At 36.0% G+C, this 16,868-nt stretch overlaps 1 protein-coding gene across 1 annotated transcript in view; it reads right to left on the reverse strand.

Moving 5' to 3' along the window:
* Positions 1–7,897: 7,897 nt before the first annotated feature.
* The window catches only part of RNF145 (ring finger protein 145), a 105,588-nt gene continuing 96,617 nt past the window's right edge, over positions 7,898–16,868 (reverse strand). Inside the window, exons 9-11 of the mRNA XM_007473959.3 lie at positions 16,216–16,363; positions 11,600–11,956; positions 7,898–9,541 (exon numbers count right to left, since the gene is read on the reverse strand). Of these exons, the coding sequence (XP_007474021.1) occupies positions 9,107–9,541; positions 11,600–11,956; positions 16,216–16,363 (940 nt within the window). The 3' untranslated portion in view covers positions 7,898–9,106. The remainder of the gene's footprint in view (positions 9,542–11,599; positions 11,957–16,215; positions 16,364–16,868) is intronic.

Genomic DNA, 16,868 nt, shown 5'->3' on the forward strand with positions numbered 1-16,868 from the left:
TATAATGAGGTGGGGGGAGGGAAACTTGCAATTTGAGAGTTTACAACAAAGGAAATACTTGCTCCACACAACAGATGAAAAACATGTAAGTCATTAGCCTGGGCATGATAAAGTCTAAAAACACAGTCACAGTTATAGAATTATAAACTGGATGGGACTTTAGAGCTTACATAGTCACCTCACTTTCCAGATGAAGAGCCTGAAACCCAGAAAGATTCGGTAACTAGCTCAACGTCACGTGGCAAATCCATTGCAGTCAGAACTATTTCTTCCAAACCTTGTTTTCTCACCATCATTTTTCAAGCTCTCCCTGAAGTCATCTTTAGTTCTTATCTCTCTCCTCATAGCTGCCAACTCTTGTTGATTTTCCCACTCCATCCCCTTTCCCTATACTCATACGTTTCCATCGCTAGTGCAGGCTTTATTACTTCTTGCCTTGACTACTGCAATAGGTTTTGGGTTTTTTAAGCTCTTACTTTCTGTCTCAGTAAAAACTCTACTACTGAGACTTCAAGTAGGACCTACTGCATCTGAGTTCTACACTCTCCTCCTTGCTGCTTCTCTCATGACTCTTCTTTATACATGCTAGGAATAGAGTCCAGCTAAAGTTTTTTTTTGTAATTTTGTAATCCTAAAACACAAGTATCTATCCCTTGGCACTGGCTGTCCCTCTTCACCTCGTATGGAATCCCCACGTCCCACCCAAGCCCAAGTGATCATTCTGTTCTTTGGCATTTTCTACTCTGGCTTATTTTACCTGGAGGAAACCAAGGCAAGCAAGGTTAAGTAACTTGCCCAGGGTCACACTGCTATTAAGTATTTGGAGGCCATATTTGACCTCAGGAAGATGTTCTTCTTGACTCGAGGCCCATCACTCTATCTACTGTACCACCTAGCTACCCAAGTTCTACTTTCTATATGACTAGCAGAATACTCTTTCCTTACCTGTTTCTGAGAATCCCTTACTTGTTTCAAGGTTCAGCTCAGCCACAACCTCTTTACACTAAATTTCTTAAAATACTCTGTTTATTTTGCATTTATTCTGTATATACTGACATGTTACAGATTGTCTCCTTCAATAAACACATTGTGCCATGCTGGCATGATGAGATTAGTCAGCTCAGAATTTCGGTATTACATTACTTTTCTATCAATTGAAACTATTCCTCTTAGCTGTTTGGAGGTCATTTGAAAATATTAAATTATATTCCTAGCTGGGTGATCCTGGGAAAGTCATTTAACTCCAATTGCCTGGCCTTTACTGCTCTTCTGTCTTAGAATCAATAGTTAGTATCAATTCTAAGACAAAAGGTAAGAGTTTTTTAAAGAGAAAAAATTATAAATCAAAGGAGTTGGTTTAGACCTATTATAAGGAAAAGAAAAGGTCAAATACTCAAGCATCCCAATAAATCTATGAAAAGACACCAAGATTCACTATTAAAAAAAAAAAAAGCACTTATAGCCAATATGGCTGTCTGAATGGAAGCAGATTGCTTAACTTCCAAATGCCTAAAACTCAAGCAGAAATTCAAATTTTGCACTAGACCAAATAAAGGTCACAAAATCCAATGAGAACCTACAATAAGTGACCTTTTCACTACAAAACTATGCAAAAAAGTTGGTCAGAAGTCTAGGGATAACAGAAAAGGGCACCTGTCACCAAAAAAGCTAATGCCAGCATAAGGAAAAAGTCAATAGACTCCCATTATATTCCAGACATGGGCCAGACATATATATTCTGCAAAGTTCTATATATGAAAGCAGCTATAGTCTTTGAGAGTTCCCCCTAGAAGCCCCAGAATGGGCAGAAATCCTGAGTTCTAGGAAAAGTCTCCTTTGAAGCCTTGGTGAGAAAACACTATCAATGGTAGGACTCAGACATAGACAGCCCAGATACTCTAAGATTGCTAGAAATCTCTTCTATGATGCCAGAGAATACCCTGAAGATTCAGAGCTCTGAACCTCAAAGATTCAGGAAGACAATACAAAAGAGGTGGAGGTCAGTGCAGAAACCCAAGTGACCCAAGTGCTGATCACCCTACCCTATAACCACAGAAGGTAAAATCTGGCCTGGAACAAAGCCCCAAATCAGGAACTAAAGCTGGAAAGATCTGCGAAAACCAAAGACAATTCCCTGAAAACCTCAAAAAGGAAAAAAAAAAGAAACTTCCTGCAAGGACCACACAAATACCTTAAAGAAATAGAAATAAAAATGAATTTTCAAATCTGGAGGTAAAAATTATATTAATAACTTCTAGGAGGTAGTAAGATGGCCCAGTGGATTGAGAGGCAGACCCAGAGATGGGAGGTCCTGGATTCAAATTTGACCTCAGACACTTCCTAGCTGTGTGACCCTGGGCAAGTCACTTAACCCCCATTGCCCAGCCCTTACCACTCTTCTGCCTTGGAACCAATACACAGTATTGATTCTAAGACAGAAATGGTAAGGTTGTTTTTTAAAACAGCTTATAAAAGAAAGTAGTCAACTTTACCAAACAGATTCTCTGAAAACTAGAATAAACCAAGCAGAAATGAATGATTCCACAAGGAGGAGGAAGATAACTTTAATTACTACAGTAATCAATTGTGTCCTGAGGACCTGTGATGAATTCTTACCCACTTTCCAACAGAGAAGAGATTCATGGTATAGTTACCCACTTCCAAACAGACAATAGACTCATGGTTCAGAGATAGATCTATCCTTTTTCCTTTTTGGATGTGGTCACTATATGGATTCATGACTGGGGTTGGTGATAGCTTTGAGTTTTTTTCTCTTTCTTTTCTTTGTTGAGTTTCAAGGGGGGAGTGGGGTAAGGTAGCATTAGTGGAAAGAGGGCCATTGAAACTTTTTTTAATGCACAGAAAGAAAAGAAAGTTCAAATGGAAGCACTGCAAAGCAGGTCAATTTTATGAAGTAACACATGGGATTTATTACATACCATTTATTTGCAGTTTCCATATGCAATCCTCATTGTATTTTGTAACATGGTAAATTTTTTAATGAGTTCAGGATTTTAAAAAATTCATTACAAACAAAAATTAAGCAAATTAACATGTCTCTAGATATTTTTTATCTTTAGTATCAGAGCCTATGAAACGGAGATTCAGCAGAATGGACTGATTCTCTGCTGCTTGTGCTTATTTTTATCTGACAACACCAAGAAAACAGAGATTCTCCACCAGCCAGCATCACACTAGCTATACATGGAACTGTCAGTTACAGCAAATGGCAAAATTTTGCAGGCTGTGGACAAGTTCACTTACCTTGGCAGTATACTTTCCAGGGATATGCGCAGAGATGATGAGGTTGATGCAGGCATTGCCAGAGCTAGCTCAGTGTTTGGGAAGCTCGGAGAGAAGAGGTATTGGGCTGCCTACCAGACTAAAGGTCTACAGAGCCATTGTGCTGACCTCAGTGTTGTATGACCGAAACCTAGACAGTCTATCAACACCATGTCAGAAAACTGAATCACTTCCATTTGAATTGTCTTGGGGAGATTCTGAAGTTCATTAGGCAAGATCTAATGCTAGATCCTGAGGTCCTTTCTTGAACTGAACTACCACGCATTCAAACTACTGTAGACAGTGCAACTTTCACAGGTGATCATGCCTTTTTTTTTTTAATTGAACACGGAAATTTGCTTTTATTTTCAGACTTATTATTTAGGAATTTCTTAAACATGCTTTAGAATATTTGTCTTTTAACACTCTGTGAAACTTCAGAATTGTAAATGGTCAAGATAATCAATCATCAAGTATTTTTAAAGCACCAACTATGCTAACAAGCATTGAGGATACAAAGACCAAAAGAGAGCCCTACCATCAAGAAGCTTATATTCTACATGGAATATAAAGCTAACTTTATATATATATATATACATTATATATATTATATTATATATTATAACATATACTATATATACTATATATATATACTATATATTATAACTTTAACATGTGGGCAATATACAAAATAAATATTCAGTGATTTGGAAGGACTTATTAGGAACTAGGGGAACTAGAAAAAGCCTCCTGAAGGAGATGGCACACAAGATGCTTCTTTTAAAGGAACAAGGGAGTTCTGAAATGTAGAGTGTTGCAGGTCCAGACCTTTTTACCCAAAGAGTAGAAATGTATGTAGTCCTTCCCATTTGTAAAGAAAGCACTACAGATAAGAAGAGGCAGAATTGTCAGCATTGGGGGTGGGGGGTAGGAATCTGGGGAGAAAGCCCAAGAATTTTGTAGTTCCATGAAGAGAAGGGTATGATGATGCTGATTTGTGCTAGTTACAGTAGCCAACTGTTTGCACACAAAACTGAGAAATTATCATGAGCCCTTAGATCCTTGTCTACTTCAATGATTCATTTAAGGAATACTTTTCCTGGATAAAATTTTACAGTTTTCCCAACTTTCTGGTACTGAAACCTGGTGAATTTGTACTTTCTCTAGTTCCCTTCCCCTTGTTTCAAAAACTGGCATTTCTCATTCAGTGAGGTTTTCTGCTGTCTTTAAATCTTGTTTATTTTGTCTGTACTTTCATAATGGGTTTTTCTCCAGATAAAAATAAGCTGATTTTTATTGTATACTGAATGTGGTAAAGGAGTGAACCACACAATGGGGAAGGATAAAAGGGAGCCTATGGACCAATAGCTCTAAATCTACCTGGGAACCTATATTGAAACTGTTGCTGTTTTTCTCTTCCAGTCTCATCTACACAAGTTTGTTTTATTTTGCTTTTCCTTTTGGGGGAGGGGAAGTCAGCCTATGCAAAAACATGTAAGTCAAAGATGGGTGTTATATATGACAAATGGCAGACACATAGATTTGTTTGCCTGAAGCACAGTAATCAGCCTGGAGAAATAAGCAGCCAGGTTATAAATGACAAGGGGACCTCATATTTTAAGGACTATGTGGAGCCACCAAAGTTTCATCATCAAGGATAAAGAATGTTTAGACCTATGTTTGAGGAGTAGAGATCTAGAAGTTGTGTGAAAGATGTGTGAAAGGGAAGAGAGATGATGTAGGGATACCAATTAGGAAGCTATTGCCACAGTCTAGGTAATAAAGGCCTGAACTGGGGTACCTATAGTATCAGTTGAAAAAAGGGGAGAATTGTGAGAGATGTGGAGAAAAAAGAAGAGGCATAGTATGATGGGAAGAGTTCTGGATATGGAGTTAGTATATCAGGTTTTAAGCCCTGGCTCTGTCAGTTACTATCTGAATCAGGGAAAATCACTTCATCTCTATAGTCCAGAATTTCCTCATCTGTAAAACAAAGCAGTTGGAACAGATCAATAATGTCAAACTCAAATAGAAATGGGGGCCACTCAACTATACATAAGAATCCCTGTGAACAGTGGATGGTGGGCTATGCGCTAACCATGCTATTTGAATGCCAAACATACATTTGCCTAAAAGGCTATTTTACGGAGAACTGACACAAAGCCAGCACTCACATAGAGGTCAGGAAAAATGACAGGACACTCTCAAGGTCTCTGAAGAACTTTGGTTCAATTGTGAGACATGGGACACTGGCACAGGACTGTCCAGCATGGTATACCTGCATCAAAGGCAGCACTATGCTCTATAGAGGAGAATTGCAATAGCTCAAAAGAAGGTGACACGAATATATTTAGAAGACATCTCCATTCCAAATGTTCATGTGGGCTATTTGTGTCCAGGCTGTGGTAGAACCTTCCAAGCTCATATTAGTCTAATCAGTCAATTGGACATAATATACATAGGGATAGCATTTTGGTCCTCTTCAAGTATGAGGAACCAATCAACCAACCAACTTTCTGTTAGGCACTTTGCCAAACACCACAATTATTCTCTCATTTGAGCCTCAAAACAACTCTGGGAGGTAGGAGCTATTATTATCCCCATTTTACAGGTAAGGAAACTAAGGCAAACAGCTGAAGTGACTTACCCAGGGTCACACAGCTACGAAGTATGTGAAGACGAATTTGAACTCGCGTCTCCTTGACTTCAGGTCCAGGACTCATCTACTATACTATCTGACTATATCTTCATGATCTTATGATGATGGTATAATCTATGATAAATTATTTAAGTTCTGTGAATCTGTTTCTTGATCTATAAAATAGGGTTGTTGTAAAGATAATGTCTTGTAAGCCTTAAAATATTATGTAAATTCAGATTATAATGAACTGCTTCTGACTATTCTAACTGGCTATTTAGCGTCTATGTCTTTATTAGATATGAAATGTTACTCTATGTTCAAGGTGAGAGAAACTTACTTGAAAATTGCTAAATTACTAAATTATTGATACAACATATTTGAAATTCAGGGATAACGGTCAGCAAATTCTAAAAGGAGAAGTGAAAATAACTATTCTACATGGGTCACTAAAGTTAATAAGTAGGAAAAAAATTTCATTAAAAAGAACAACCCAACATAAAATTATATCTTTGGAACATATTCCCTTCTCATAATGTCAAATTCAAGCATTTTGTTAAGATTGTAATTGACTGACTCACAAAAATTCCAACTATTTCTTGACAACTGTAAAGGATAATTTTAGCATTGTGACCTAAACTATATTAATTATTGGCCACTATGGATATCCCAAATAACAACAAAAAAATGTACCCAAGTCAGTCTGGAAATTTATGGTGATTTAATTAATATAGTGGAAAGAAATTTAAGAAGGGAGAAGGAAAAAGGTGTAGGATTTCTCCCCACCTGGCTTGTGCCGGGCAGGAAGATTAGAGGCTCTAGAAGGTAAGGTTTTGGAGAGAAAAAGAGGAAGGAATCAGCTTGAACTCCAAGAGGACTCAGCCAAGATGCCTGAACCTGAATTAGCTCAAGGGCAAACTCACCGCCAAAACCCAGACAAATAGCTGCCACCACGCCAAGATGTCGGAACGCTTAGCATGCTGCCAGCCAGAGACGCCTTTCCGGGGAAAGAGCCCAAAGAGAGCAAGTGACTTGTCATCTACATAGACAGTTTTACATCACTTTCCTGCGTCTCTCATTTGTACCAATGTTAGCTTAGCTTGACTTAGGACAGCCCAGGGGTCTGTCCACTGTTTCTGCACATGTCTATTGAAGGCCATTTTCTCAAATACTTAATCCTTGAGTTTGATGCAGACATTCCTGCCCTTTTTAAACTAAGTAGGGTGGAGAAATGTAGAGTTCCCAAGACTTGATTCTGTTAAACCAAGTATCTCCATTGTTACTAATCAGGAGATAGCTAAATCAGATCTTCTAAAGTACAGTCTGAGTAGGGTGGAGTAGTTTTAAAATTCACACAGCTCAGTAAGACTTGACAAAGTTTACACTCTTCTGTCATAAACTTGAAGAATCAAAGTCATTACCTTGCCATGAGACAAAGGGAAACCTTAGGGGAATCCTATGGCTCATCACAAAGCAGTTAGCAAGGTATAAAAAGGCAACATGGTTTAAAAGACAAAGACATCTAGGATGATCTAGTCTCACGTTACTTAAGACGAGATGAATAGTCTCTAAAAGAAAACCATTGTACAGATGAAAGAACTCAGTTTGTTAAGAGCAAATATTATTAACCAGTGGACATCGTTTGCCTAATTTCCTAAGATTAAAGAGATTGTTTTAGTCAGTGCCTCTATATATAAGAAGGAGCACTAGAATTTGAAAGATTCGAATTATCGCACTGGAATGCTTCTTCTTTCTGGCTACTCTCAAACGCATAAAACTTGGGCTGAGATATACATCAGGGAAGAAATCAGTGCTAGGTGAATTTTGAAGATGATCATTACAAGGAACCAGCATATAAATGTTTAGAAGAAAATGAAAGAAATAATATCCTAATAATTTTATTTCTGAGAACCAGAAGTGTTTTGAAAAACCTAAATCAATAAAATGCTTTGCAGAAATAACCACATGAGCAAAACATAAAATCTTCAAATTTAAATTTATTAAGACATTCAGCTATGTCTGTCAGTCTACATCCAAATTTGCTACTAAAAATAAAATAATGTCACATCTCACATTAGGAATACCAACTCTGAAAAACACTTTTTTTGAGCCAAGCCTATAGTATAAATAAATGACTAGTTTCTTTTCATATCAAAATTCACATAAAAAATTGCCAGTCCCCTCCCCCCAGTTCTACCAGAAGCCATGATGAATGTAAAAATTTAAATATGACACAACCTTGTCAAAGAAAAGGTGCAAAGTCTATCTATCAACAGCTTTAAAAGTGGCATTTGCGGCATTTGATCATACAATTAATTATGTACTCATTCCCAAAGTGCAAATATTGCCAGAATTTAACACTGTTTTGATTTTAGTTGCAAGAATTAAACATTACACAGGATTGAAAAGTACACCTGGGGCCTTTATCTGTTCCCTAAAGCTCATCCCACTTTGAGCTCCTAAACTACGGAGGACTCCAAAGTGCTCATTAATGCTTTAGTTTACTTCACACAGGCAACACAGTATACAGTATATTAACAAAAGTTTCATATACATCAAAATATTAATGACTCCATCATAAAGTTCAAGAGTCATAGATTACATGAATGCAAATTGCAATGCCCACGTGCCCACCCCGCCCCCATAAACTCCTAAAGCACATATGATGTATTAGCGTGCTTCAATCTTTCAAAACAATCAACGCTTTTTACATCTTTGATTTGCTTCAGTGCTATACAAAATTCAATAATCACCTGACTGAGTTCCATTTAACTGAGGAAAAAAGGGGACAAGGAAGAAGGGCCAATAAATCTCTGATACTCTGGGACAAGACTAATCTTTCCCATGTAAAGTAAAATGTCTGTTCTGCTTTTGTTTGCTTCTTCCCATGCTGACTTTATGATTTTATTTTTCTTTCGTTAGACCTCTGACAACACTCCAAATTTCTAGCTGATTTATCCCCTCAATTCAGGGGCAGTTTCTCAAATAGTTGGCATTGATTTTCCTTGGCAAACTTCTACAAAATATCCAGCATGGGACATAAAGAAACTTTTTGATTATTATAGATTGCCAAAACTCTCTCTCAGTGCCTAGGATTTGTAAAAGCAGGCGGTCTCTACTGAGAAAGGATTATCTTGGATTCCTGGAATGTCTGTTTGCTGTATAACCATCACATGTTCTTAAAATCTAGACACAACTTCTGTTTTGAATTAAATCTTCCTCTAAAACTTCAGGTTGTTCTTCCGTCTTCACCTCTTCACTGACCATAATAGAGCACATCTCAACATGGGGACTTGGAAGATGTGCCTGTGTTTCAAGAGTCGCTTCCTGGTGACCTACCAGTCTGGTCACCTGTTCATTACTGTCTCTAGGATCTTCTTTCAAACCAGCCCCTGGAGGGTGCTCTTGACCTGAAGGGTCAGTTCCTTCTGGAACCACAATATTTTGCTCTGTTCCAGGGTTTGGCTGTGGAGCTGGTTCTGGTCCTAATCCTGGAGGCTGAGAGGAATTTTTAAGGTGGCAGTGACACAGAGGGCAAGTCTCTTGTACATATAACCATTTCTTAAGGCAACCTGCATGGAAGAAATGGCTGCATGGTGTTATCACAGCAGATTTCATATCCTAAATGAGAAGAAGAGAAGAAGTTAGATAATTTCCCATATTTAAAAATCTTTGGTGATACTTCAACATTTCTTTGATCCCAATGTTTCCCTTCTCACATCATACAAATGAATTATGGAGTACCAGGGCTAGGGATAGAATGCTTCTTATGTAAGCAATCTTCTCACCACCAGAGGGCCCCACATACCAATAAAAAAAAGTTAGATGGATTAAGTAATTTTAAATATGAGCAGATACAAAAATTAAAGGAACTCAAATGTTTTTAAAAGCTTTCTAAAATGAATTGTCCCAGCTTACAGCTGAACAGCTAAATAATTTCAGCATCAATATAATGATATTTTTAAAAATCAGAAAAACATTTCTACTGCTCTATTATAATATCAAGAAGACAATGATGGGTTTTTTCCATGGAGATAAAATCATATATATATATATATATATATATTTAAGGAATATGCTTATAAACTACAACCATAACAACAGAATATTGTGGGGAGAAAGTAGATTTGTGGGACTTCATGAGGGCCACAGGAATCATTTTTAAGTTTCTATCTACACACAAAGCCATGTAGTCTGGTTATTAATTTTTTTGGAGGTGGTGAAGGTATGAAATAAAAACCTGTAGCAATCTATGCTATTAATGCTATGTAAATTGTTTCCTTTTTTCTAAATGTAAGAGTAATATAATAATTTTTTTTCAAATATTAAAAGTTCTAGAACTAGTCCCAGCAACCTTCCATACCAAAAGCTGGTAACACTTGAGAGTTACTTGCAAGCAGAAAGTCATACAATGAAAGCAGCAAATAGGAAGCTTAAGCAGTAGCTTAATCTCTTTTTGTGTTATCAGCAGTTGATCTGAGTCTCTCAACAAAAAATAATGAAATGACAAGCAAAGGGAAACGAATAATATTAATGAAATGTTGAGAATTTTTGCTTTGACCTTCTGAAGCTAAGTATCAAATCTGTTTGAAGTGCATGTTCCTAACCATGTGCAGAAGAGAAGAATATAAATATGATATTGTAGCTTATATCAGTAACTAAGAAAGATAAAAGCAGAACATAAATGGAAATCTCTGATATAGAACTTTTTGTATGCTCTTTACCACCTCTACCCCAACTATGGCTAGTAACACAGAACATTTTGAAAAATACAATTTCAGAAACAAATTCAAGTTCATATGTTGTTTCTATTATAAAAAAAAGTTTGAATGATTAACACACCTTACTTATATTTAAAAGCAGCCTTGGAGAAAAAAGCATATGCCATGCATGCTTTTATGCTATTAGCAGACTAGGAATATCAAAATAATTTAGTATATAAGCTGTTCTCAATTAGTGACCTCTACCATTATCCCTGATGAAATGTGTAGAAGGTACTCCTTTGTATGTGTGGCTAAATTGTGAGTCCATTTTCCACTCCAAAACAGATTTCAGTATTAACTTATCTACAGCAGGAGTCAGCAACTTACAGCACATATGCCAAAAATGGCAGACAAGCCAATTTCCACTGGCATGCAAGCTGACTGCTACCATCATGCGCTTCTCTGAAGGGAGAAAAGTTAGGAGGAAAAAGATTTGTGAGAACCACCAACCAACTACCCATTGGTAGGATCAGAAGTTGGTATGCCCTCACCAACCTCTCTCTGTAAAATTAATATTTATCTCCTCATCCCCCCAGCACGCCAGAAGGAAAGGGGGTCAGAACCTTGGCACACATCATTTTTCCAAAGTTCCCAATCCCTGATCTATAGTATATGCACTCATGAGTGAATATAATATACATCTGACCTGTTTTTCCTTCATTTGTGGGTGCACAACAAGTATTGAAAACAATAACAATGTATTAGTATCACGGTGGCCAAATGTTAAACTTTTAAATATTTTTAAAAAGACAAAGTTATTTCTTAAAAGTAACTCAAGGTGCTTAAAGTCAGTTAGTTGCTTAGGAGATAATTCATTTCTTCTTGGGAATTTAAATTAAATAGATTTTAATAAAAACCCCAAGAGCAATACACCACATGTCCCCAACCACTTAGATTTTTATGTTGTTCTGGGTACCTGATAACAGATGGCACAAATATCATTGTGTTTTTCTAGCTGCTCTTTTGTAGCAATGGGCAATGATTTTATCTTATTCACAGCATCCCTGCGGAGAAGAAAGCTCTTCCACCCCAGTTGGGCCCGAAGCCACACATTGTAGTAGGAATGAATAAAGATGATCATGGAGCCCATCACAGTCCATTCTCCAAAGATGGTCTCTGAAACACCATATGCTACAACACAGAGTGCCACAAGAAATTCCAAAAGACGGTAAGTGCCGTTCACATAATAGATGACATCATCCATGTTATCCACTGGTTCTTTTCTGAATTCTTCAACCATAAATAAGACATAAATAAAAAGTGTGCCCAGGACCTGAAAGCATAAAGTATAAATGTTGAAAAATTTTGTTCAATGACTGTAAAAAAAGAAGCAGCAACAATAATAGTATTTGCCATGTTTCATACAGTGACATATTTGACAAGAAAAACTAGATTAGTTAAAATGAATGTTGCTATTGATGGTCAAAGTGCTAAATTATATATGGGAAAAGGTATAGCTTGCAAATATCTAAAAATTAATACTGCTTCATTTTCCTAAAACTTTCTGATTATTAGAAAAATAGTATATAATAACAGGAAAAACTGGCAGGCAAAAATTTTAAACAAAAGTTCAGATTTCTACAGAACTTGAAAATAAGAAAAATAATTCCAAAATCTCTAAAGGATGCCAAACTAATTCTAGTTAAAGTGATATGGAGGTGGTATCAATCACCCAACTACTATTTATTGGGTTAGTCTAATATGTGCTTAGTAAAGTAAGGAACACAAGTTCAGAAAAAAATCTCTGAAGGACCTGCCACCAAAAAAAGCTTACCAATCCAGAATTAATCCACAAAAGAAAAACAGTAACATTATTAGACAACATAATAAATCATTCAATCACAACATTTAGGCAGAAATACTTCAAGTACAGTATTCTAAAATGAAGATCAATAAAGGTTGAATCATGAACTTGTGGTAATAACTAAAGCCTCGAGTACGAGAGTTTTCTAAAAGAAAATGTAGAGATATTGCTACCAAGGACTGAACCTCAAGGAAAACACACAGGTAGGATTGAAATAACAAGAATACAGTGAAGAAGATCAACAGATAATGTTTAAATGGTTGGGAAAAGAACCAGATAAATGTGGTATTCACAGAAGCCCAAGAAGAAAAGAATAGTCAAAAGAATTAAAATATCACAAAGATAAAAGAGAATGAGATAAAATAAAAGAGAAGATGATTCGATAAGAAAGTGGTCACTAACAGTAACCTTTGAGAGATGTGTTTCAAGTAGACTGTGGGATATAATATCAGAGCATATAATTTCTCAATAATTTGCTGTCTTAGAATGATGAATATAGACCTTTTAGAAAGTATTTCTACAGGAAAAGTTACAAAATTACTCATGCCTTCTAAGCTAATAAGATCAATTTTAAAAGTAAAGGCCTTTCTTTTAAAAAAACATCTACAATAAAAGTTAGAGCGAGCCTACTTGTCCTATATATGAAAAATGGTTAAACAAATTATGAAATTTTAACATTCTGGAATATTTTTGTGCCATACAAAACATGTAAAAAAGTTAAAGAAATAAGGAAAGACTGGTATAAAATGATGGGGTTAAGAAAGCAGATGCAAAAGAATACAATATAATGACCAGTCACATAAATGATGAAGACATTAAACAGCAATAATGCTTTGGTCAAATATAATGTATATAAGGTTGGTACTAACTTAAAGTTAAAGGATAAATTCCTTATAAAAGAAAGTTATAAAAGAATACTATTAGATCCATTACCACTGTCTTATGCCTCTTTTCTTAACTATTTTCAGGAAATATATTCTATTAGTAGCTTGTATGTTTGTTTCAGTTCACCTGCTAGGTTCAAATCTGATCTCAGACTTTTCAGCTGTGTGACCCTGGGCAAGTCACTTGACCCCCATTGAGTAGCTCTTACTACTCTTCTGCCTTAGAACCAATACATAGTATTGATTCCAAGATGGAAGGTATTGGTTAAAAATAAATAAATGAATGAATAAATAAATAAACAGATGAATAAATGAATTTAAGAATGAATGAATGTAAACATTACACTGTACTAAAAACTATCTTTCAAGTAAATATGGATCTCTGTGCCACAATAAGATGACTAAACAAGTCGAATAAAACAACTACTAAACTATATCCTAGGAAGTTTAAAAGGCAGTGGGTTTTTTTAAAAATAAAAATTGTTAACAAAAATAAGTAATAGATAAATGCAAATAACAATTTTAGTCTTTATATTTTTAAAAAAATCTATGGCAAATTCAAGAGCTAGCATCTTATAAGAGAAATAATATGGCCTTCTTAAGTTTTTGGTACATTGATTTGATGTTCTGTATTTAAAATTCATGTATTTTATTTTAGAGTGATTTCAAAGCATGAATAATCATGAAAATTCTTATACACAAGAAAACATTTATCAATGTAAGATCTAAATTATTTAGTCATTTAGAATATAGCAAACTACCAGAAAAAAATATATACACAGTATTACTCATGAAAAATAAAATCCACAGAGCTGCTGGAGTTTCTGAAAAGGTTCAAAGAACAATTTGGCTGATGTAAAGTGTAGACAAAGAAAGAAAATCAAAGGTAGAGAAGGTTAGCAGGGCTAACCTTAATCATAAGCTTTCAGCAATGTAAACAGAACTCTTTTAACAGGCAGGTTTAGGACTCAATGTTTGTTTGTTTTTGTTGTTGTTGTTTTTAAATAATCTAGATTGGAGCAGCTAGATAGGTAAGTGGATACAGTGCCAAACCTGGAGTTGTGAGGATCTGGATTTAACTTTGGCCTTGGGCACTTCCTAGCTGTGGGACCTTCCACAAGTTATTTAACCTCAATTGCCTAGCCCTTGCCACTATTCTGTCTTAGAATTAGTACTAAGACAGAGAGCTAGATTTTTAAAAAAAGTAACCTATCATTCCTTATGACTTAAAATGAAAATTCTAATCACCTTTCCTTCTTATAGATTTTGTGTTGAGAGAGGAAGACAGAAAAGGAGAAGAAAACAAAACTGTTAGAATATTCAAAACAAAAGGGTTCATAAGAATTTTCTGAAAGTCACCAAAGCAATACACTATTTTCTTAACGAAGAAATGGGAAATTTTAGAAGTGAAATGTGAGATGAAGATCTTGCATTCCACTTCATCTCTACCAAGCATTCCCAAACTCATCTTCAAGCATGAATGTTATCTCATTTTAACCTCTCCATTGTAATATTTATTGGGAAAGGAAATGGGAAGGATAATGGGGGATAATGGGAGGTTTGTATGGGGTATGGAGGAGTTGAGAGGAGAGAGGGAATATTGCTCGGTGAAGCAAAGGAGGGAGATGATCCCTGAGAGGAAGCAGCAGGGGTTTGATAAGGACTGTTTGTCCTGGAATGACTGAACTGAAGTTCAGCTCCCTCTATGACCAGAAAAGATAGTCCACTTATCTGACTGCGAATTCAAATAATATAAAGTTTAATAACCAGTTGGGACTGGAGTTCTTTCCTCAGCTTTAGTTTTGGCCAGGCCCCAGAGGCTGGCAGAGGGTTTCTCCCACTCCCGTCTACTCTATATCAGTCCTGCTTTGTCTAATTCAGAATCTTAGCAGTAGACAGAAAGCAAACAAGAACAGTTCTAACCTTCAGAAGCCTGTGTCTTCGGGCTGAACCAAGAAGAGCATGCCACTCCAGACTGGGCTGAATAAGCTCCTCTCTCCTTCTAACACCCCAGAAGCAAGTCCCACCCGGCAGGAAGGAAGTGCTAGTCACAAGACCCAACTGCCACTCCCAGTTGCTCATTCCCCCACCAACTATTAGTCTAGTTTCCTTTCCATACCATGACACTTCAGATTCCCACATGTATGAGTCTGATCTCTTTCCTTGGCTTTTTCAATAATATCTAGAAATTCTGCATATTTGCTATGGGTGCCCGGCTATTGCTACCTGTATCCTGAGTGTCATTGAGAAAGGGAGGTCAATAAATGGCAGTCAAAACTACTAGTAGATGCCATCATGCTAGTAGAAGAATGGAAGATCCCAGCGGTGCCTAGGGAAGTATCTGGCATGTTAGTATTGAAACTGACCTTGAAAGATATCTTTAAAAGTTGTGTTTAACAAAATATATCAAAGTATTAATAACCTAGAAGTTCAGAATGTTTAAAATTCACAATGTTTCTAATTATGTTGTCTTTTGGAATGTTATATTTGTTGTTGATAACATGAAGAAACAAATAAAACACGCTGGAAAACACTGATTTTTTTTCAAAGTTTATCTATTTATAAAGTCATTTTAAATGATAGTTCTGTTTCATGCCATTTCAAAAAAAAAAAACAACTGGGGAGAAAGTGGAGAGAAGAACTACTTGAGAAAGTAAACTGGATGAGAAACAGAACACTAACATCATATATTCCCAATTATTGTGACCAAATGACCAAAATGCAAAAGGATAGTATAACTATACTATCGACAATAATTAACCTAAAGGAAATTCATTTCTTCATCTCAAAGAAGAAAAAAAAAACAACAGGTAAAATGTAAGATAAATCTATTCTTGGGCTTACCTGAAGAGAAGTGAGGATGCTACTGGAGATAATGATAAGAAGCCAAAAGTCCATGTGGAAAAATTGGCATATCATGTAAGCCATGTAAGCAGGGAACACTAGTAAAAATAAACAAAGGCTGACAGCACGGAAGTGTTTCCATAAGCTCCTACAGAATGAAAAAATATATATATATTTGTAAGATACCTGCTATCTAGTATTTTCACAATTTATCAAAAGTAGCTATTTTGTAATGTAACATTTGCATAATACTTGTCTTTCTTCTGACTTCCCTGTTTCTATCAAAGTAATGATTAATATTTCAGTCATTTTTTATTCCTCTTTCTCCCACATCTAAGAAATCATTGGATTCTATACATTTTCTGTTTGTACTATCTCCATTTATATTTTTTTTCCTTTCCCACTGTCATTACTGAGAATGTGCCTTTGTCTCTTTAAACTCAGATTATTCTAATGCTTTTCTAATTTGTAGCTTTAACTTTATTTTCTAGGGACCCCTACCCCCAGTCCTATCAGCACATTGCTACCAGATAAATTTTATAAATACAAATTTTTTTTCATCATCTTCCCTCCTCCTAAATCATTTGGTGGCTCTCCACTGCTTTCAGGACAAATTTGAAACCCTTAAAAGCTCATCTATCATATAGCCTCAA

The sequence above is a fragment of the Monodelphis domestica genome, chromosome 1, assembly GCF_027887165.1.
Source record: "Monodelphis domestica isolate mMonDom1 chromosome 1, mMonDom1.pri, whole genome shotgun sequence".
Classification (NCBI taxonomy): Eukaryota; Metazoa; Chordata; class Mammalia; order Didelphimorphia; family Didelphidae; genus Monodelphis; species Monodelphis domestica.